At 35.9% G+C, this 22,395-nt stretch overlaps 4 protein-coding genes and 1 long non-coding RNA gene across 6 annotated transcripts; 2 read left to right on the top strand and 3 right to left on the bottom strand.

The window, feature by feature from the left end:
- Positions 1-45: 45 nt before the first annotated feature.
- LOC106449020 (uncharacterized protein At3g49055) lies at positions 46-1,492 on the top strand. The gene is made up of 5 exons (XM_013890823.3): positions 46-470; positions 536-612; positions 730-841; positions 930-1,046; positions 1,141-1,492. Exons 1-5 carry the CDS (start codon positions 168-170, stop codon positions 1,489-1,491), a joined length of 960 nt encoding a protein of 319 aa, XP_013746277.2. The 5' UTR covers positions 46-167; the 3' UTR covers position 1,492.
- A 2,181-nt stretch (positions 1,493-3,673) lies between these two features.
- On the bottom strand, positions 3,674-6,359 carry LOC106444908. 2 transcript variants are annotated; one of them, XM_013886342.3, is made up of 6 exons: positions 5,938-6,359; positions 5,030-5,853; positions 4,897-4,955; positions 4,491-4,619; positions 4,262-4,397; positions 3,674-4,169 (listed from the first exon to the last, which is right to left on the bottom strand). In XM_013886342.3, exons 2-6 carry the CDS (start codon positions 5,735-5,737, stop codon positions 3,786-3,788), a joined length of 1,416 nt encoding a protein of 471 aa, XP_013741796.1. In that variant the 5' UTR covers positions 5,738-5,853; positions 5,938-6,359; the 3' UTR covers positions 3,674-3,785. The 2 variants fall into 2 exon arrangements, with proteins under 2 accessions (XP_013741796.1, XP_013741795.1); XM_013886341.3 differs by having other exon boundaries at positions 5,030-6,359.
- Positions 6,360-8,699: 2,340 nt separating this feature from the next.
- On the bottom strand, positions 8,700-11,174 carry LOC106449018. The gene is made up of 2 exons (XR_002660639.2): positions 9,006-11,174; positions 8,700-8,915 (listed from the first exon to the last, which is right to left on the bottom strand). It is a non-coding gene; the product is annotated as an uncharacterized LOC106449018 (long non-coding RNA).
- Positions 11,175-13,156: 1,982 nt separating this feature from the next.
- On the bottom strand, positions 13,157-13,615 carry LOC106447718. The gene has a single exon (XM_013889702.1). It carries the CDS (start codon positions 13,613-13,615, stop codon positions 13,157-13,159), a length of 459 nt encoding a protein of 152 aa, XP_013745156.1.
- A 2,125-nt stretch (positions 13,616-15,740) lies between these two features.
- Positions 15,741-17,340, top strand: LOC111210580 (60S ribosomal protein L13-1-like). The gene is made up of 5 exons (XM_022711062.2): positions 15,741-15,894; positions 16,313-16,431; positions 16,509-16,642; positions 16,729-16,887; positions 16,982-17,340. Exons 2-5 carry the CDS (start codon positions 16,326-16,328, stop codon positions 17,201-17,203), a joined length of 621 nt encoding a protein of 206 aa, XP_022566783.1. The 5' UTR covers positions 15,741-15,894; positions 16,313-16,325; the 3' UTR covers positions 17,204-17,340.
- The last annotated feature ends 5,055 nt before the right edge of the window (positions 17,341-22,395 follow it).

The following is a 22,395-nucleotide window of genomic DNA, read 5'->3' as shown; positions in this document are numbered from 1 at the left end:
ATGTGTCTACCTAACAATTGCACAGTTATGTAAAGAAATATAAAGTGCTGAAGATAAATGACTCGATTGACTGCTAGGTATTCGGTAAAATCAAAAAAGTCTACCAGACATGCATACTTTGCGTCCTCACTAATAGAGAATTTTGGAGTTAATGAACAAAGGTTGAAATGAATGTGGAGAGGCTCATGGAATCGATGGAGCCAAGTACAAGTGTGGAGTTCTTGCAAGATGAAAACAGAGACCTGAAGGTCTTGTTAAGGGCTGCTTTGTCTGAGAAACAAGCTGCAGAGAAGCAGTTGAAAGAGACGAACGAGCAGAAGAGATCAGCGCTGATGCAAATCGCAGGAAGAGGGTTGCAGAGCATAGGGCTTGGTTTTGGTTTTGGGTTTAAGGAGACAGCACAGGAAAGCTCAGAAACAGTAAATCTCATCAAGGATGAACAAGAAGAAGAGGAAGATGAGAATAGTATGGTATGTCCTTTTCTTTGGCAACAAGAATCAAACAAAGGTATAATGGAATTTACTGGTGATAACAGGTTGTAGCAATAGAGAAAACAATGAAGAATTTACGTAAAGAGATCTCTCAGCTCAAGCTCTCATTGCAGGAATCAAGGTTAGCTTTTTCTTCTTCTTAAGCTCAACACATAGATGATGATGATGGATTATGGTTAAGCTTGGTTCTTGATGAAAATGATAATGAATATAAAATGTCATCTTCTTGATATGACAGATTAGAAGAAGCGCGGTTGAAGAAAATTACAGAGGAACAAGCTCAGACAATAGAAGAGAACAAGATGAATATCGACAAGCTGAATAACCGAGAGAGACTTCTATCTCAAAACGTAATGTATTACTTCCACTTGCTGTTTCTCAGTTGTGTAGTAAATCGCTTACTCAAGTGATTTGCTTTATTTTTTTACTAAACCAAAGGTAGAAGAGCTAGTGAAGGTAATAAGAGAAGCTGAATCAGAAGCAAGTAGATGGAGAGAAGCTTGTGAGCTTGAAGTTGAAGCAGGACAGCGCGAGGTCGAAGAACGCAATGAACTCGTAAGTTTCATTCACACTATTCCATAACCATAACCTGAAAGCTTTTCAAAAACAGACAAGCATACCTAAAAACAGACAACTTCTTATAATTCAGATAGCGGTTTTGAAGGCAGAGGTTGAGAAGATGCGATCAGCACTGTCGATATCAGAAGGGAAACTAAAACTGAAAGAAGAATTGGCTAAAGCCGCAATGACGGCAGAAGCAGCAGCTGAGAGATCACTGCGATTGTCTGAGAGAAGAATAGTTGAACTTCTCAGCCGCATTGAACATCAATACCACCAGTTGGAAGAAGCAGAGTCTTCAGAACGCAAACGCAGAAAGGTTAGGTATCTTTGGTGTTGGCCGTTGTGGCGTTTTCCTGCCGCCGCTACTGCTTCTGCTGTGACCGGTACTGAGAGTTCTTCATGTGTAAGCAATAGAGCATTATTACGATATGGTGCTTGATCTAGTAGCGATTTGCACAAGATTCTCCTTCAGCTTCTCACGAGAAGACCTCTATCAAATAGACTAAAATAAATTTTGTTCACTCACATCTAAAACCCCTTCTAGTAATCATATACTAGAGATTGAACTGCGCGGATATTGGTTTGTACATTTTATATATCGATATTTATTTTTCATAATTATAAGACCTGGACCAAATCAGGTAACATGGCTATTTTGTTACAAATATCCAAATCCGTTTTAGATACATTGGTTATTTAGATATTTTTAGGGTTTTAGACATCAGAACTGAATTCATCCAGAGAATGACCCAACTCAAAACTCACACATAAATTTATAATATTTAAGCGGAACCTTGTTTCAAAACAAAAAAAATGATACCCGAAAGAAACAACATGTACATAAATGGATAGATAATGTTCATTTATAATTGATTTTCTAAACTAATAAAAAATTATGTGTTTGGCTGAAATAAGTGAAATAGAAAGAGTTTTTTGTTAAGTAAAATAATTATATGGAGTGAAAATTAAGTGGCAATAAATGTAGCACATTTTTATTATTTTGATTTAAGTTATTATTTATTTACAAAAACATATCTTTGAATTATGTTTTTGGCTACGTAATTTTCCACCTATTGAAACTCAAATAAAAATTGTTCTAATAAAACAAACTAAACTAAACGTTTAATTATATGCAAAACCTAGTTATTTAACATTTTAGATTTTATAATTGGCACAAAGTTAATATTGATTAACTAATAAATAAACATATGCACTATTATTATGATAATATAATTAATGATGTGAATTATTGTTAAAGTAATATAATTAATGAAATTGTTAAAGTAAGTGAAATATGGAAATACAATTAATAGATACTGCTATTCATATATCCAAACAAATTTTATTAAAACTACTATTCAAGTTTCCAAACAATCTACTTCAACTTTAATAATATAGATATCTATAGAATATTAAACAACACAAAAACAAAATTATAAGTAGTACAAAAGTTCGCAAATGATAATATAAATAGAATAGAACAAACTAAATAGTATCGTAGATATTATAAAACTTATTAAATAGTCTAAAATTACTATACTATATATGTCTAAAATTAAAAATAGTATAGACAAAATTTTAGAAATTGCAGTGATATTATCTATGAAGAACTTGCGGTTGTTGAAACGGATGATACTTCAGAAGTTATAGATATGGTGGTGATTGTGGTGGTAGAGGCTAGCTACCTTGTTAGTGGTCGAGTGATGGATGTGGTTATCGAGGAAGTGATTGTTATCGAAGAAGTGGTGGTTGATATGAAGGAGGCTATGATAAGTATAAGCGATATAGCAAAGAATATTGATTTGGTTAGTAACTGAAAATTACACTTGGCTGTAGTTAAAGATTTGCAGTGGTAATTGATAAACTTAGAAGAAGATACTTGATTTTCATTAACCAAATGATAGGGATTGGGATAAAATAATACATATTGTAATAACACAGGAGACATTTTTTTGGTTTGTTAATTGTTAGTTAATTATACTTTATTTTTGGTTAATTTTCCTAATTATATACTATTTAAACATTAATAAACGTGGTTACGAAAAAAGAACTACTTTCCAAGGACATAGAATGCGATTGCAGATTCGTTAGTTAAGAATGAACGTTTTTTTCATAGACATTTATGTTACATTGGATGTTATATTCTGGTCTGGTTACCACTTCAAGTATTGTTTGAGTAATAGAATAGCCATGTAAAAAAAAATCAAGCATGCGATATGCCTAATACTGTGCCGGTCTACAAACAAAAGGCCGTCGTTTCACACGAATAAGAAAGCTCTTAGATTATTGGGCCGCCCACAGTATAAGAAGCCTGCAACATGCCAACGGTGCCGTTTGGTAATGAATAGTATAGAGAGAGAGTCTTCGCTCGTTGTTTCGGCAGCCAGAATACAAGTCTTCGAACAAAGACGACGACGATGGAAGAAGCGAAGAAACAAGAAAATGTTACGGTGAAGAAAATCGTTTCATCGTGCGACGTAGAGGCGCTGAAGAAATGCTTGGAAGAAAACAAAGGAGATCAATCCAAGTGTCAGTCTGAGGTAGAAGCCTTCAGATCCTCTTGCGCTCTTCCTCAACCCAAGACTAAACCCTAATTTTCATATTCCGACACTAGGAGAAAGTGAAAAAAGATCTTCTTCTGTAATAAACTCAGACCAATCTGGTCTGTACGATAATGATTGTAATAAACAACTGTTGTTTTTTTACATATACAATAGAAAACTTTTGATTGGATCATCGACGCAAATCTGATTTCTCGAATGTTAAATTACCAGACTCGTCTCTCTCAAAGAGACTTTCGATAAGCTCGTCCCAACTGACACCACGGTTCCTTCTTCTCTTGTACGATTGACGAACAGAGGATGATGATGACGATGATGATTCACCCACCTTTGATGTAATCGACTCTGTTTCTTCTTCCTCCTCGGTTTCATCTTCTTGAGTTTTGTCAAATGTTCCGTACTCAGATTCTATAGAATCAGCGTGAGGAACATCTAAGGTTACAGCTCGTCTTAACGCTGCTCTATACTCCAAGTTGTGTTCTCTGGCTAATGATTCTTGTCTCTCCATCCTCTGCTTCTCTGGTATCTCCATTCTCTTCTCCTTCTCCAACATTAGCTGCACAAATATTGAAGACGCAAAGCTAGCGTCAATGAACAGGTGAAGAAGATTTGTTGTATATAATAGGAGGAGGTTGGTGGGAAACTTACGTTAAGAGCTCTCTGAGCTTCTCGTTCAATCCAAATGATGGCGTGGTCTGAAGTTGCGTTACAAGAAAGAACAATGTGTTCGAACCTTCCGTCTACTGGTACTGCTGTCTTCACAACCGGAGGAAATCTTCCTAATCTGCAACAAACAATCTCACATCGGGTTGAAACTGTAAACTAAGTGGGCTTACTTTGTTCTGGGTTGGTTCTTTATGTAGTGTGTGTTATGTACCTGCAAGGCTTTCTCTCGACGATGTGATACATGCGACCAGGAGCATAAAGCCGCCTTGGATCTTTGAGCATCTTTTGTTCTGGAACACATGTATCCTTCATGCACCTTATGCATAGCAAACATGGCAAACTGTCCACACAAAAACGAAACCCAAAACAATTACAAGGATGAAGAGTAGTGTAATAAAACAAAGTGAACTAACAAAAGCTCTTTGCAAGTAAAAGAAATCTTTAGACAGACTGTACCAAAAGCCCTTAAATGTCCCAAAGGAGTATGCAAAGATAAAAAAAAAAAAAGAACTAAATTGTGAGAATGTTGTGAGCTATCTTTGAAAGTTTCTAAAAGAAAAAAATACACTTCCATAAACCCTCTGCATATAGAATGGTCTTAACTAAGATAGAATTACCAGAAAAGAGACTTGAATATGTCTTCTAATGGCGTTGCTGTCCTGGGCAAGAAGTCATCCTAAATCAAACATAATACTTTAGATACAACATTTAGAATGCAGTTAGGCCATTTGATGCATTTAACACACACACCTGAAGCACAACAGAGTTGATCACATCCGCATATCTAACAGCCAAGTTCAACGACATACACCTCGCAGGCGCAATAGCGAAACACCTGACTCTCTTTCTATCAATATTCCCCAACCTATCAGGACGTCGAACCACCAACAAAGCCAGCATCGTAGCTACACCAGACCCGAGCGAATGCCCAGCAAAAGTCAGAGTATAACTCGGATACTTCACCACCAGCTCTCTCAAAACTTCACACTCCTCATCCAACACCCAACCTGCAGCCTTCAACAGCCCGTTGTGCACATACCCACCATCAAACTTCCTTTCCCCAAGCTTGTTATCCAAAAGCACTGCGTAATCACTCTCTTTCGCCAGATTCAGCCCCCTGATCGCAACAACTACATCTTTATGATCATGATCGAGATACAGTACATAAGCTGGAGCACGGCCCTGAGTGTCTTCGTAAGTCTTCTTTAGAAGCAACCAATCAGGGTTTATACCGTATCCTTCCGGAGGCTCCCACAGAGGGTTTCGGATATCGTCCTCGTAAACCGATAAGATGTAACGACAGAACCGAGGAACCGGCTCGAATTCATGGGGTGTTGCGAGTCCCCAGTCTTGGCTGTCGTGACCGGCAGTGTAGAGACAGCGTTTGTAAGCCCAACGTGCACAGCCGAGGCAGTAGACACATTCTAGAAGAGGGCAACAGCCACATAGAATCGACATTAACAGATTCTTATAACACCATCATCATTGAGCTATGAAGGCCAACGAACAAAGGCATAAACTTTAAATGTTGAAACCAAGAAAGTTCGAAACTTTAGTAGACCCACCTGAAGAATCTAAGACAGAACAGCAGTTACGAAAGGATGATGTAAGAACTGAGCAATGATTGGAGAAAATGGGAAGGAAAAAAGAAGTCAAACTTTGGGAGGATGGTTGCTACTCTTGAGAGAATTATCAAGAACTTGAAGACATGGGAAGAGGATTAGATCTCAATACAACACATGATTCATCTTAAGCTCATAAGAAGAGAGAGAGGGAAGTTATGTCCCGTGGAAAACGGAAAAGAGTGCGAGGAGGAGGAGGAAGATGAAATGGAATTCACGCCACTGTAGAAGAAGGCAAACTCGCCGGACTCGTGCCTCTCTTTCTTGTGGCGGATTACGGCAGTGATTTTGGGACAATTGCAGAGCTTTTGTTGGGGATGAGTTGTGTGGAGTGAAGAAATAATTAGAAGTTACTATTTTTTACAAAATTTTGTGAAAGTTTATCACTAAACTTGCTGGTAATTATTTTTTGTTAAGATAAGATATTAAGACTTGGATTTTAGAAGTAGAATTTTTGAATACGAAACTTAAGAAATGGTTAATTTTTTGGTCATATATATACTTGTGTTAGTCGAAATAGGTATCTGATCATTTTCGTCAGTCACATAATTTTAAACTGATTAGGTATAAGATTTCATAAGTGGAGATTCTGAAAATTAATCTGGACCTTTTATTTTAAATGGGTAAATAAAACAAAAATCCATCTTAGTTTAAGATCAACGAAGTTAGGTGGAGACTGTTAGCTACGAACTTATACATTACTAGGGTAAGGCGGAATATAGTTTATTTATGATTTAGGTTATTATTATTTATATAATTTATTGGTTTATGATGTGTGCGATACATTTTTGAGTTTTAGAAAGTCTCGGTGAGAAGATCTTATATGTGATGAGATATATTTTGTTTTTTACAATAGTCGTTTCGGTTGTCGAAACAAATTAACTTTATGATACTAAACATTAGTTAAATTTTTTCTATTTAAATTAAATTATTTGATATATAATGTGTGTTGAATTTGATAGTAGTAGATAAATATCTTTTATCTATAATTCAATTAAAACATCAAAATATTGATTTTTATAAAGAAAAGATGAAAGATAAATTCATTTTTTTAAATGATTTGTTTATGTTTGTATAAAGTTATATATAATAGTTATGTTATTATTATTTTACTGAATTAAGTTATATTTTACATATGTCCAATTCAAGACCAGTAAAATTTATTAATTATTGTGTCTATTTATTTATCGAGTATTAATTTATACACTTTCTTCTCTAGATATATATTTATTATTTTGTGTTGATATAATGAATCTCTAAGTTATTAGTTAAATATTTTTATTACCAAACATTATCGACTAAAGCAAGGACTTTATTGATTGTACAATTTGTTAAGAAAATACATTTCAAACTGAAGCAAATATATAATGGAGTACAAACCAAAACCAAATTGTTTCGAGTTAAGAGTATCTCCAAAAGAAATTTCAAAATTTCAAATATGAAACTTTACATGCTCTAAAAATAATTTCAAATTTTCAAATTTGTATTGTCAAGCTTCATATTTGAAGTTCTGATGTACAAAATTCCATATTGTTTAGTTTGGAAAAACTATGAACGGGAAGGTTGGAAAATCTAAATAAGCTTTACAGTTGATGTAGATTTTATTATGCCGTGTAAAGTAGTGGTTTCATCCGAAATGCAGCAGTTCTTTGCCATGTAAAGTATGTAACGTCAGTTAGTGTATGATATCTGAGCAACCTAGAACAGAGCAAAACATTATCTAGAATAGGTTCTGCCGTATTACGGGTAACATATTCTGTGTGTAATTGGTAACAGTTTTTGTTTGTTGTACCGTTATTACTCATGTATAAAACGAAGACTGAGTGATTCATTGATAATTGGCCAAATACGATTAGGAAATCAAAATTTGATTGTCCATAGTTGTAAAAAAACAGTAATGAGAAGGTGTTGTAAGAAATAACAAACATGCTTGATCATTATTCTAGTATCTACCGTGTCGACAAATATTACGGATAACATAAAGTTGCAAGATTTGTCAATGAGATTTGCTTGTAACACCGTTAAATTTTAAAGGTGGATCAGTTCATTGATACATGAGAAAATATGAGGAAACCCAAATACAATAGTCTTTATAGTTTGAGGGTAATTGTCAACAATAGATGAAGTTTTACGGAAAAAAAAAGAGACTATGCTTAAGCACCATTCTAGTAACTGCTTCTGTGAGTCTGTGACTAAGAAACTGCATCATCCTCCAACTATGCAATGTGTGCCTTCTTATGTGTCTTGGAAGACGTTGGGAACAGAGAGACCACCTTAGGTTGTTTCATTATAAGTGGTAATTTGGATTGATTTTTTTTTTTTCAAAATAGCTTCATATATTTTTGGATTAATTCTTGTCATCAGCATGGCTTGTACTTACAAAAATGCTTACTTAAAAGATTTATCAAATACCATGAAGTCATACTCCTATCAATTACTTTTACATATTAATTATCTTTCAAATTACATAAAAACTTATTCAACATATTTTATAAACAAAATTTCTAATTTATAGTAAATTAAACTTTGAAAGAGTTTTTATAATAAAATTGTATTTCTTATATTTTTTTAGATGATGAATCGAATAAAAAAATATTTTAAGGAGAAAACGAAATCATCTCAATTTCTTAAATCTATTAAAATAATTTTTTTTTAAGAAGTGAATCGTTATATAAAACAATCAATCTAGAGAACACATATTATAAAAATATTATATATTACTGCATCTAGTTTCAAGATTAACTATTGTTTGTCCACATTATAATGGTAAACAGTTTGAATATTTGATGATCAGTTTATTAAACAAAAGGCAGAATGTTTATTATTACTACTCATTTGAAAACAAACAAATTCATTAAAAAACATTGTATATCTCAAACGACAACATCTTCATCCATTCAACCATTCACCATAAGGAAAAACTATCAAAACTTTATATGAAAAATGTGACTTGGTCGTTCTCTAGTCTCTTTTTGGAGGATAAATACCGCCCCACTTGTGCCACTTATGCTCTCCTGCATTAGTTTATACCTAATCGTTAATCACATTGTTCATATTTAAAGTTTTTAACTTTTACGGCTCTATCTTGAGTTAAGGGTAGTTACCTGACGGCTTCTGCTGACTTGCAACTTCTGATTCTTTGACACAACTATGTTGTTGTTGTCCATTGCTCCACCATTTGGTCTCTTGCTTCGTGGTTCCACCTTTTCTTTATTCCTTACATTATTGATCCAAAGCAAAAAAGTGTGTAAGCTCTCAGTGCAAAAGGCCATTTTTTTAGAAAAATACCTTTACTGTTGTTTCCTCCTCCTCTTCTTCTGACTTATCATCATTTGAACCCATCTAAAACTAAATAAAGAAAACATGCCTCACATTTCCGAAATCAGTATCAAGATCATGGCTCTCAACAAATTAAGTGAGTCTATGCTACTCACAACTCATCAAAAAAATAAAAATAAATAAACGTTGCACTACTTAAACGTAGTTAAAATCTACCTCATCAGAGTCAAGAGTCAGATTTATCTTCGTAATCTAACTCAGATTCATCAGCTTCAAGGTTGGGCTTTTGATCATTCAGCCCAGTGGCGTTGGATTTTTCCAATTCTAAATAATAGTGTCAATATAATAGCGTAACAATGCCACAAAACAAACTTTAACACAGTAAAGTAAACCTACCATTTTAAGACCCATCCATGGTTATTTCCTCTTCCTCTGAATGAAATTCAGAAAAAAATTGAACATAAACAAAAGATAAGCTTCCAGCCTCAATACAGATAAAACCATCATATTATAAGAACGTCAGAACTTACCAGAGTTAAGCTCACCTCTTAGACGACAATTAGTTTCAAATTCTTTAAATTCTTTAAATGAATGGAAACGAAACATGTCCAACACACTTAGAAGAGAAATTCCAGATTCTTCTAGAGATTAACACACAGCGAATTAACAAATGACAGTTAGCAGCATCCAAACTTATAGATTCATGTGAAAGTGAAATTGACCATGGGATATATAACGTTGGAAAAAATAGTAGATTTTAATAGTAACATAGAAAGTATAGACATACAAAACCATAGCTTCTAATATATTGCATATTTAAATTCAAAACCTAAGAATCAAAGTTAACAAAGAAACTTTCTAGATGATATTATCAAAGCGCATTATAAAATTAAAACTATCAGTGTTCACACCGTAGCTTCTAATAGCAACATGGGAAGCACATATATGACAAATACTCAGGATATAGAAAACTACCTCAAAGCTTTAATAGTAGAATCTTCCATGGATTTTTTTCTTTTATCGAAGACAATCTTCGGCGATGGAGACAACCAATCGTCATCAACTGCTACTTCAATCACTTTCATCTCTCTCCTCTGTCATATCCCTTCTCAGTGAAATTTAAAAGTTCGACCCGGTACGCCGCAAAGCCCTCTTACCGCTAGAAGTAAACACCATACTAAACGGAGACGAATCGCACGAAGATGCCGCCTCTGAAGAGTATGATGCGTTCATGGAGATACCGTTCGGATGGAAAGACTCACCTTTTGCAACGTCAAACTCGTGAAATTTGATGTCGATCACGCCTTGTGTGTAGGCGCAGCCGCAAAGCCACAAAGCCAATGATAAGCATAAGGTCAGAGTAAACTTAATTTAAGGATTAGGGGAGAATAAGCCTTATGTTTTGATTAGAGGAAGACACAATTGAAGACCCACACAAAGATTCTCCACAACAATTTGAGTCAATCGTTGAAACTCCATTGTTGTTGTCTGAAATGGAAGAAGATGGAAAACCCTAAAATCGGTGGGAAGACGACGATAAGTGTCTCTCGTGATTGAGTTAAACAGAAAGCTCAGTAAACGTAGTAAGAAAGAATTAGAAGATGGTTTCGAGAGGGGGAATGCTGACCCCTTTATACTCTTCGATATACTGACTCGCCGAAGAAAAAGATCACATTCAAGGCTTCGAATTAAGAAGGGATTAAACACGAAGAGACATAACTGAAAGCGTTTCAGTTATACAGAGGAAGATCAGAAGTCGCTGCAGAACAAAGCGAAGAGATCCGAACCCTAAACTCCGCCAAGTTCCGCCAAAGAGAAGTCTCGTTAGAATGCGATTCCAATCTTCTCGGGCCGGATGGCAAAACCAGAGCCCAACATGCACCAAACAAAGAAAGCCCACGATGATACACATTTAAATGAAACACTGAGTTTCGTCCGTACGGGACACGTGTCAACACGACATTAAACGAATTTCCATGTTGTCATCTGGGGTGGCTTCATGGGAGGGATTAAAACCCTTTTTATATATAAAGATACTAACTAGTAATCACCAAGCGATCAAATATATTTACTTTCTGTTATCACAAAGCTTAAATTTTCAATTAGTACGCCGAATCACGCAATCATTTAGCTTTTTGTCTCTTCTATCGTCACAAAGAATTAGAAGATGGTTTCGAGAGGAGGAATGCTGACCCCTTTATATTCTTCGATATACTGACTCGCCGAAGAAAAATATCACATTCAAGGCTTCGAATTAAGAAGGGATTAAACACGAAGAGACATAACTGAAAGTGTTTCAGTTATACAGAGGAAGATCAAAAGTCGCTGCAGAACAAAGCGAAGAGACGAACCCTAAACTCCGCCAAGTTCCGCCAAAGAGAAGTCTCGTTAGAATGCGATTCCAATCTTCTCGGGCCGGATGGCAAAACCAGAGTCCAACATGCACCAAACAAAGAAAACCCACGACGATACACATTTAAATGAAACGCTGAGTTTCGTCCGTACGGGACACGTTTCAACACGACATTAAACGAATTTCCATGCTGTCATCTGACGTGGCTTCATGGGAGGGATTAAAACCCTCTTTTATATATAAAGATACTAACTAGTAATCACGAAGCGGTCAAATATATTTGCTTTCTGTTATCACAAAGGTTAAATTTTCAATTAGTACGCCGAATCACGCAATCATTTAGCTTTTTGTCTCTTCTATCGTCACAATAATCCCTCCTCCCCAAAATTCCCTTTCACGAGTTCCAGGCATAATATTTCCCCACTTTTTATTAATTACCAATTACCCAGAACAGCTCACATGAATCTGAACACGGACAACACTAGTCAATTGGTGGAGCAACACATGTAGGTGGCCACCTCATTCTCATCTTCTTGTTCACATTCGTACTCAACCCACACAAATGTTTCGGGATGGAACAACAAACCGCAAGATCAGAAAACTAACACAGCTGAGACCAATGCAATTTATATGATTCTCCTTTCGTTTCTTTTAATTAACGTTTGGTATTTTATATATAGATTAAAAAATATTTAATTTTATGATTTTTGAAATAATAACATTGTTAACTATTTAATAAACCAAAAGTCAACGAATAAAACAAAACAAACTACAAAAAATAAAGATTCTTTGCTAGTGGTAAATGTAATTATTTTGGAACGAAAGGTGACGAATTCGATGTATTACACTACCATTTTCTTCGTACATATACATTTTAATATATATCACTTCCTAGCCAGAGAGCAGGCCCTTAGCCAGACAAATAAAGCACTAGCTTCCAGCCGACACATTTATTAATACAATTTGGCCACATTTTTCTAAATAATTACCTTAGTCTAAGAGAAAATGACAAGAACTTTTAAATTAAAGCCAAAAAAAATTTTTAATTCGTGTTTAAGCTAAAAAAATTCTCAATTTTCAAATATTGGCCGTTTTAACTCTTATATTTTGTTGATTCGGCCATTTAAAAAACTTGAATAATCAACTTTAAAATTGATTAAAAAATAAACGTCCATTAACTATCTAAACGATATCATTTTAAAAATTTATTAAAACATTGATCAAACGACATTTTTTTGCTTATGTAAACACTTAAAGCATCTCTTTCGCGAAACCAGAGCCCCAAATCAACTTCATATTTTTCACTCTGGTTTCGCAAAAGAGATGCTTTAAGTGCTTACATAAGCAAACAAATGTTGTTTGATCAATGTTTTAATAAATTTTTAAAATGATGTCGGTTAGAGAGTTAACAAATGTTTATTTTTAATCGATTTTAATAGTTGACTATTCGGATTTTTTTTTTGAATAAATGCTAAATTTATTCAACAAAAAAACCTTTTTACATCAAGTGAGTCCTTATTTGGAACTATAATCTACTCCAACTTCTTCTCCTTTACAGCCATGAATCTTTTTAGAAACTGCTAGCTCCTAACAGACCTCATCTTATCAAACTGCAAAACTTATTTACAACCTAGTACTGAACCAGTATGGTAACACTCCATCAAAGCTTTTTACTCGCTTGGACTGCATAAGGCTAAGCTTGTTCCGAACGGCCTTATCTATCAGCTTGAGCAGAACCTCCGGAGGCGCTGGTGCTTCTCCATGCCGCCTGTTGTTTCGTTCTCTCCACAAGGTGTAAATAGTGGTTTGAAACGCAAATCTGAGGCAGAACCTCTTCTGCTTTCCCATAGATGAGCCAATGATCAAGCTTGAGAGAGCATCCCAAGTATTGACAAACGAGCTCTGCAATATACCTTGGGTGAGTTGCTTCCATATCTGAGATGAAACTGAGCACTCAAAGAAGAGATGGTTTCTAGTTTCCGGAGCGTTTTTGCATAAGACACATGAAGTATCTACCCCTTGACTCCAACTAGCCACTCTGTCCATAGTAACAAGTCTGTTTCTAGTCGCCAACCAGACCATGAATGCGAACTTTGGGGTAGCTTGAGGAAACCATACACCTGTGCCCCAAGTACATGACAACCCAGTCTCTCTAGTCAGCTGCCATGTATGTGAGTTGAAAACTTGAGCTTGAACCCCGAAGTAACACACCACAGATCAAGATCCCTTACTGCAGTATTGTGCTTATCTCTAAGCACATCCAGCTCCCTTTCAATGTCATTCAATATAGCTCTTCTGTGTCTCTTTCTCCTACGGTAACTCAGTAACACCTCCTCAACCGTGACTTCTCTCCCGATGCCCATATCAATAATTCCTCTATTCCCAAGCAACTCATACATAACTCCCATATCACACCATTTATCGTACCAAAAGGTCGTGTGTCGACCATTACCCACTTCTTTCATGTGAAAAGACTTTGCTACATCCCTCAGCTTAAGCATCTTCCTCCACATCCAAGAACCAACTTGAGTTTTCTCACTCACCTCCCAGAAGCTTTTGCTTTTTAGCAAGTTTGCTTTGATCCATTTGCCCCAAAGCAAGTCTCCATCAAACAGTCTCCAGATTAGTTTGAGACCGTAGACCTTATTTACTTCTTTAAGTGTGCATATCCCTAACTCTCCTTCGTTTGTTGGCTTACATACTTCCTTCCAAGCTACTTTAGCACCAAAAGTCTTTAGGTCCGGCCCTGACCAGAGGAATGCAGAGCAAAGTTGATCAATCTCTTTGATGCACTGACTCGGTAGTCTGAAGGCCGCTGCCCAGAAGTTAACAACACTCAACAGCACTGATTTGATTAGGAGCATCCTTCCTGCATACGATAGATAACGGCTGGTCCATGTACTGATGCGGCCTCTAATCCCTTCAATCAGAGGCAGATAATCCTGGGTTTTCATAGCTTGTGTCATTAGGGGTAATCCCAAGTATCAAACAAGAAGGCTTCCCTCTGCGAAAGGGAAATTGGTCAGTATGATGTTCCTCTATACTTCTGCTATACCCGCCTTGTATGTAGACTTCTCTAAACTGATAGAGAGTCCTGACCAGACTGCAAACTCATCAAACACTGAAAGCACTCCTTCTATCGAGTCTTTTGATCCTTCCACAAACACCATCAAGTCGTCCGCGAAGCACAAATGTGTGAGAACAATAGATTGACATCGAGGATGGAGGGCAAATTTCTTTTCTCTCCGAGCTTTATCGAGCTGAAGGGACAAAACATTCATGCACAGAACAAACAAATAAGGGGAGAGAGAGCACCCCTGCCTCAAGCCCCTCAAACTTTGGAAGTAGCCTGCGAGATCTCCATTTACTCGAAAGTTGAGAATTTTTTTTGTTCAAACACGAGTTGAAGGTTTTTTTGGTTTTAATTTAAAAGTTCAAGGTTTTAATGGCCATTTTTCTCCTCGGTCTAGTGGTGTAATCTTGTGTACATGGTATTTCAATGGAAGAAACGGGTTCGGATCTTCAAAACCATATTTGTTTTAGAAAGCAACCTTATTTTCTGTTTCTGGTCATGTAATTTCTAGGACCGGTTCTGTTTCTAGAAATGGATTAATTAATATTTGTACTTATGAATGAGCCTTAATTTTCTTACTTGCTTCCGGTATATATATTTTCAAGGCCGACAGTACTGGTTACCATCTTCTATCAGTTTAGCCACTGTAAAGTAGGCACGTGTCTAAATCTTCCAGACTAGGCCATCCACATAAAATGTTGCCTAAAGATTATTCGCATCATCGCATGCGACTACCACATGATAGAGGTGCAACTTTGTAAGGGACCTGGAACAGACCGATAAGGAAAGTCTAAAAGAAGTGAGTTGTACTCTAGTCTCAAGATCTCAAGTGTATTATATGCAGCTACACAATTCACTCAGAAATTTGAATAAGCCAACATTAGGCCCGAGGGGGGTAACTCCAGACTCCAGTAGTAACTTAAGCACATGGCATTATAATCCATGTTACTTCTAAGATCCGAAGCACCAAGATTACCTCCAACAGACAAACTCAAAGTCTATAGAAATGGAGCTTTATGTGAAATCAAAGTCGACATATCGGTTCTCTGGTTTTAAATTTGAACCGAATCCATCGTCTTTCCCCAAAAAATGTCTCTCTTTTTCTACTGGGCTTTTTTCAACTCACTCCAGCCCATTTAAAGAAAGGCCCAATTGAACAAAGCGTCAACAGGCAGCTATTAGGGTTTTAGTATATTTATAAGCTTTTTAACCTATTTCATCAAAGAAAGCAAGAAGACATTTCTCCCGTCTAGCCGCAGGAGAAAGGAAGGAAGCGTTACTGTGCCTTGTAAGACCTCTACCTCTCTTCTCTGTATCCATCTGATGCTCTTGTTGTTCAAGACCTATCGATATTATTACGCAGCCTATATCATCGATTAAAGCTTGTATCGTGAGTTTGTTGATTTGCTGAGTGTTTTGCGTTAGATATTAATGAAAGTGTTGACCTTTGAATGGCTTATGATGACTACAGTTTCACTGTTGAGGCCGTTCGCTTGTTTGATGTTGAAAACGCCCTAATGTAGTATGACTGTAAATCGAATTTTGACAGGTTTTAACAAGTGTGGTATAGATCCTGGAGATGTTACTAGTCTCTTTTCAGTTTCGCTTGTTCGATGTTAGCTTTTATATACGTGACTGCGTAGTTAGCTATTCGTAGTTTTGAAGGTTATTATATTCTCATGGTTAAGATTACTATTATTTTGCAGCTGAGGTAAGGAAATGAAGCACAACAATGTTATCCCGAATGGTCACTTCAAGAAGCACTGGCAGAACTATGTCAAGACTTGGTTCAACCAGCCTGCCAGGAAAACCAGAAGAAGAGCTGGTTAGTAACGGTTTATATGTTTCATTTTGATCTATACTATAGTTTCTGTATTTAATTTGGACTTTGTGTTTAATCAGCGAGGCAAAAGAAGGCTGTGAAGATCTTCCCCCGTCCCACCTCTGGACCTCTCCGCCCTGTTGTGCACGGTCAGACTCTCAAGTACAACATGAAGCTCAGAACCGGTAAAGGATTCACTCTTGAGGAGCTCAAGGTTTGTAAATCTCTACTTGCCTTTCTTTGTTCACGTTTTATTTCTTTTGGTCAGATTGTTTAGCTCTATGTCTTTGACTGAATCAGGCTGCTGGAATCCCCAAGAAGTTGGCACCCACCATCGGTATCTCTGTTGACCATCGTCGCAAGAACAGATCTCTCGAGGGTCTTCAGTCCAATGTCCAGAGGCTTAAAACCTACAAGGCTAAGTTGGTCATCTTCCCACGTCGTGCCAGGAAGGTCAAGGTACTATTTCTAAACAACAATCTTCTTCCAGTTATGAGGCATCTCAGATTGTATTTTAGTTCTGTGCTAAATGTTTTTTTCTTTTTCGTTTCAGGCTGGTGACTCTACTCCAGAAGAGTTGGCCAATGCCACTCAAGTCCAGGGTGACTACATGCCTATTGTCCGTGAGAAGCATGCTACGGAGCTTGTGAAGCTGACAACTGAGATGAAATCGGTCAATGCTTATGACAAGATCCGTCTAGAGCGCACAAACAAGAGACATGCAGGTGCTAGAGCCAAGAGAGCTGCTGATGCTGAGAAAGAAGAGAAGAAGTGAGGAGATCCTTCTTCTTTGGTAGAAGAAACTCTTTATCTTGCCTTTCTCGTTTTGATCTTAATTTTTGTGTATCAGACTCTGTTTTTGTTATCCTTGAAAGATTTTGCTGGATTTTATGGAAAACATCATTTCACACATCTCTACTTCCTAAAAGTTTTTCAGTACTGTTTCAAATTTTAGAATCATTTGTTTTCGTTTTGTTCACATAGATACAAAGCGTATAATTAACACTTCCACAATAAAATTTTGGATTCACATTGGTATATATACAAAACAAAGAGTCCCTGTATTTAGTTTGCTTCTTTGTCAAGTTCCTGAAGCCACAAGGTCTTGGTGCAGGCGAGAATCGTCATCAACCACCATCCATGGCACTATGTGGATCCCTGTAAAAACCAGATAGACGTTAAGCTATGAAACAGCATGGACTGAATGTTTGATATCTATTTTACCTTCCCTTCACGTATGACCTTGGGATATGAATCATATGATCCTGTCATATCTACAATGGTAGATAGTTCAGCCACTCGTACACCATCCACCACAAAGTCCAGACCCTGTAGAAAAGAAACTTAAACAGAGGTTTAAAGCAAAAACAAAGAGATTTCTTTTAGTCAGTGAGCCGAGTGAGAGAGCTGTTTGTACCTCTGGTCCATCTATGTCACCAATTGCTATTGGATCAGTCATCCATTCATTTTCTCGTGGCCATTTCGCACTGTCATTAATTTCACCACAATCATATGTACAACTGCCATAAACTATACACATAAATAAATAGGGATTAAGAAGAACATGAACATGATGCAAGGGCCGATCCTGAGCCAACAGCCAAGCCTAACGAAACATTTGCTTTGGGTCACTAAAAATTTTGAAAAAAATTTATATAGACATAGATCTCCAAATTTGTAAAAAAAAAATTTTAGGCTCTCAATTTATTGAAATTTTTATTAAATCGTACAAGGCCCCCAAAATCTCAAGCCGGCCCATCAGAGGCGCATCAATGGCCTGCAAGACAGCTTGGCAGACATCATCACTGTTTGGGTAAATCTTTGCTTGCAGTCAAGATGAAAGTGTATAATGCAAACACATCATGTTAATGAAAACTGGTTAGGGATATTTGTTTATTTAACAATCAAAATAAATGCACAAAGTCATTGGAGTTTCTCACAGGTCCATGCAAGCATTGAAGAATGAGGCCACAAAGATTTAATCTTTTTAATCCCAAGGAGACCAGACAGACACCACATGATTTTTTTTGAGTCATTTACACTGCAGGATAGTTTCCAAGTTTTATTTACACAATAAGGCAGTTTTAGCTATTGGACCAGTTAATTGTGACTGGAAACCAAACCATTATAACTAAAGTCATTTATCTAACTAAAGTGGTCCTACTATGTTCTTAAGTTAATTATTTTTTTTCTTTTTTTTCTTTGGAACTGACAAGCAGAAATTTAAAACTAAAAAGCTTCTTCTTCCCATTTTAATCTTTGGTATCTCAATCCTTGGTGCATCATATCATCTATGTTGCAGTTCCTCTTCACTGTACTTCTTGGTCCTCCTCCGTCATCGCCGACGAATTCGAGCGCAAGCCGTCGCGGTTTGTTTTCTCCTTCGCCGCGAAATCATCCTTCCTCCTCCACGTCGTTCTCTATGCAATTCATCTCCGCTGCACTCTGACAGTAGCGCGTGGTGGTTGTGATGCTCGGACTCAGCTGCGGTGGTCGTCGCTTCAGTTACATGATGAAGCTCGAGCAACAATGGCCAAATCTCACAAAAATTCCAAAATCTAAAGTTTGAAATCAGTTTAGAAGTGATAAAGCAGCAATCTTGAAGTGTAATCTACACTTAAAACGCAAAAGAATGAAAAATAAATGAAAGAAATCAATGGCGGCCGCAATAATTGCTACAGGAAACCCTAAAAATCTGGGAAATACAAAGATATATTTACTAAAATGCCACTGCTTAAATAAAATTGAAAAAAAGTACAACATGATTTTATATGTACATGTGTACATGTTTACAACACGTGTACATCTTTACATGTGTACATGATTACATGTGTATAAAGATAACGTGTGTACATCTTTACATGTGTACATGATTACATGTGTACAAAGACAACATGTGTACATTGTATATTACTAAAGCAATGTATTGTAAAATTGTGTATTCTCTTTAAAATCTTAAACTCATGTTTTAATTCTTAAATGCATTGGAAAATAAATTAAATGAACTAAAATCAAAGTTAATATGAGTAAAACACAAAATCATATGTGCACCTATTGTCATGTACACCATTTTAAGTTTGACTTGATCTATTTATTATGTATTTTGGTATTGTTTTAGTAAGCAACCACCAATCCACCTATATGTGTACAACTTGTTCACATATATTGGTTCATTTTTTATGTACACGTGTACTCGTCACAAAGTGTACATAAAATCACCTGTTCAATTTGTCTCAAACTTCTAATATGTTCAAGTTTCTTCACGAATTTCCCCGAGACTTTTAAATATGCAATCTAGATCAAGCAAATATTTTGTTTTTGTATCTCTTTTGTGTCCCCTCCTTCTTTCGATTCACAGCCACAACCAAGCTTAATTCTCAACTGTTCATTCTCTGCTGTGAAGCTTCTTCGTCGACATGAATCTGCCGTGGTAGCTGTTGAGAATGGAGTTGGGTGAATGAAACGATAAGAAGCGTAAGAGTGTATACATATGGCTACAATTACACTTCAAAAAAAATAATTTTTACCTCTTTAAGCCAAACAACGGTACACATTTTGAATCATGTCATATATTACTCAAATCTTATATAGATGAGATGTTATTCATTTTAATTTGGTTGGTGCTATATATGTGTACATCGCTTTACATATCCACATGTACAATAGGGTGTGTACCATAACCATACAAGCACCTCTATACCAAAATATTTGGGTTCAGTCAGATTTGTACACGCAGGGTCAGACATCTTTTAAATAAAGAGATTTACATGTGTACGCTAAATATGTAAAGCAACCATAAATTAATCAACCAGAAAACACACAGACTAATCAGAAGCTCTTAAACAAAATGTGAAGGATGATATTTGGGTTTAGTCAGATTTCAAAGATGTCTGACTCTGCGTGTACATAGGAAGAAGGAAAAAAATTCACATGTACATTGTGTTAACGTTATCGTGAGTTCATGAAGTCGTAGATGCTTAGTTATTGAGATAGAAAACCTACAAAAAGAGAAAATTGTGTACACAATCCCTTTGATGTATAACATAAAATTAGGTGTACACATGTACAGTTTGAAAGTAATGTACACACGAATTTTTTATTTTGATTTTTTTTTCATTAATGATGGAAAATTACGAAAATAACCTCGTTTTCTTTCTTGGTCACTGTCGACCAGAAACCCTAATCTCCGCCTCTCTCACCTATTTTCACGATTCTTTATAAATTTCTCCACTTTTTTATGTATTCTGTCTAGATCTGATAGATTTTAATCCTAATTCATTGTTGTACATTCAAAAGGTCGAACAAAACTTTTTGTTTTTGTTTTTGATTTGTTTAACATTTTGTTCTAAATCTCCACGGCTGAGTGCGACATTCTTGATGACGCTGCCCGACTCCTGCGTATCACGACGTCCAAGGACCTTACGACGATCTGTTGAAAAGGAATTAAAAAAAAGAATGATGAAAACTTCAAAACTATAAAAAAGAAGAAGATAAAAGTCAATCATTAAAAAAAATAGAGAGAGTTCAGAATGAAGAAAATAAGAGAGAGATGATAGTGGATCCTACTGATTAGTATATAGTTCTGTTATAACTTGAAAAACTAAACGAAATGTGATGAAGTTAAGAAAAAATACCTCAATAGCTGAAATTGCCTTATTTTGTTATAAATAACTCAAAACTGCCTTAGAATGTAATTTTTTCATTTTTTTTTTGTGTCAGTACACAGTAACAGTGAAAGAATTGACAAGAACTGGAAGCTAACTTCCTTGTACAGCTGAATGGTTTTTATAACTACGTGATTGCTATTTTAGGAAAATATATTGGAGTAAATTTCATTTTTATTATATAATTAATTCTTCTATTTAAAATGCAACAAATAGCAAAACATTAGAGATGGTTTAAATACCCAACAAAAAAACTGTTATAATTATATGATAGGTGGATAATCCATAAAAATGGGAAACAAACAATACTAACCAACAAATTAAATAAAGGAAACTACAAATAGTTTCCATCTTTTATTTAGAGTTTAGAAGTCATGAAAAAGCATTATGGCATCATCAAGGTCAAGTCTAGCGTTAGACAGCAACGTAGTCTTAGCATCGATCTTCTTTCGTCTTTTCTTTAATGCTCCTTCCAGTTTACCCTCAGGCAGCAGCAGCGACTACCACACACCAAAAAAAAAATTACACTTGTTTAGGAATAGATTGAAAACCCCATCAAAATCTACTTTTTTTATATAGGAAAATCCCAATGGATTTTAAGTGTAAGTCTAACCTCTCTCTCGGAATCTAATTCATGGGTCAACCTGAGACTCAAGTTTAAGGAAGCATGGTACATCTCATCCAGCATTTTCCTCCATACAATCACCTTGTCTACCTTCCACAATTGAAACGGCACATATACTCCTGTCACCGCCAATTTCTACAAGAAGAAAACAGGACAACAAAGAATCTTAGATCAACCATTTTTTAAGCTTAAAGATTTTTATTTCAAGTTGGTAAAAGAAGTATGCATACCTGCATGTGTAAGTAACTATCTTTCCACATCTTCATAAGGATTTGGGGTGTGTCTTTCTTTTCAGTCAGCGAGGCATTAGCAATCTTCACACAAAATAAAAACTTTGATGTAAAGATAAGAAAATAGTATTGCTTTTGAGTATGTTTCTATTTGTAGTTAAAGGACGGACACTAACCTTTTCGGTCTCAACAAAATGGTCTTCCTGTGACAAGTATCTGAACATTCTAAAAGTTTCTTTCCCATATCTTTTCATAACTACGGACTCCATCTAAAACCATTTCAAAAGATCTCATTTTCTATTTCAGAAATGTTTTCAGGAAAACCAAAAAATACAAATATGGAACACACCTCATCTGAGAACGAGTGAAATACAAAGTATTAGTTAACAAGGTTTAAGAAGGAAGTCACTATTATACCAACTATATATGAATCACCAGTTTCTTTAAT

This window comes from Brassica napus, chromosome C8 (assembly GCF_020379485.1).
Source record: "Brassica napus cultivar Da-Ae chromosome C8, Da-Ae, whole genome shotgun sequence".
NCBI lineage: Eukaryota > Viridiplantae > Streptophyta > Magnoliopsida > Brassicales > Brassicaceae > Brassica > Brassica napus.
The sequence above is the reverse complement of the archived record's forward strand: the minus strand, read 5'-3'. Positions and strand labels throughout refer to the sequence as shown.

What these genes read in the sequence shown, in the direction of transcription:
- LOC106444908 (XM_013886341.3), bottom strand. Translation starts at nt 5,737, where the DNA reads ATGTCGATTCTATGTGGCTGTTGCCCTCTTCTAGAATGTGTCTACTGC. An exon ending in ATATTCAAGTCTCTTTTCTG is followed by an intron (nt 4,620 to 4,896) that starts GTAATTCTATCT and finishes TTGTGTGGACAG; the next exon opens with TTTGCCATGTTTGCTATGCA. An exon ending in GTCGAGAGAAAGCCTTGCAG is followed by an intron (nt 4,398 to 4,490) that starts GTACATAACACA and finishes TGTTTGTTGCAG; the next exon opens with ATTAGGAAGATTTCCTCCGG.
- LOC106449020 (XM_013890823.3), top strand. Translation starts at nt 168, where the DNA reads ATGAATGTGGAGAGGCTCATGGAATCGATGGAGCCAAGTACAAGTGTG. An exon ending in AGAGACTTCTATCTCAAAAC is followed by an intron (nt 842 to 929) that starts GTAATGTATTAC and finishes ACTAAACCAAAG; the next exon opens with GTAGAAGAGCTAGTGAAGGT. An exon ending in TCGAAGAACGCAATGAACTC is followed by an intron (nt 1,047 to 1,140) that starts GTAAGTTTCATT and finishes CTTATAATTCAG; the next exon opens with ATAGCGGTTTTGAAGGCAGA.
- LOC111210580 (XM_022711062.2), top strand. Translation starts at nt 16,326, where the DNA reads ATGAAGCACAACAATGTTATCCCGAATGGTCACTTCAAGAAGCACTGG. An exon ending in GAAAACCAGAAGAAGAGCTG is followed by an intron (nt 16,432 to 16,508) that starts GTTAGTAACGGT and finishes GTGTTTAATCAG; the next exon opens with CGAGGCAAAAGAAGGCTGTG. An exon ending in GTCGTGCCAGGAAGGTCAAG is followed by an intron (nt 16,888 to 16,981) that starts GTACTATTTCTA and finishes TTTTCGTTTCAG; the next exon opens with GCTGGTGACTCTACTCCAGA.
- LOC106447718 (XM_013889702.1), bottom strand. Translation starts at nt 13,615, where the DNA reads ATGGTCTGGTTGGCGACTAGAAACAGACTTGTTACTATGGACAGAGTG.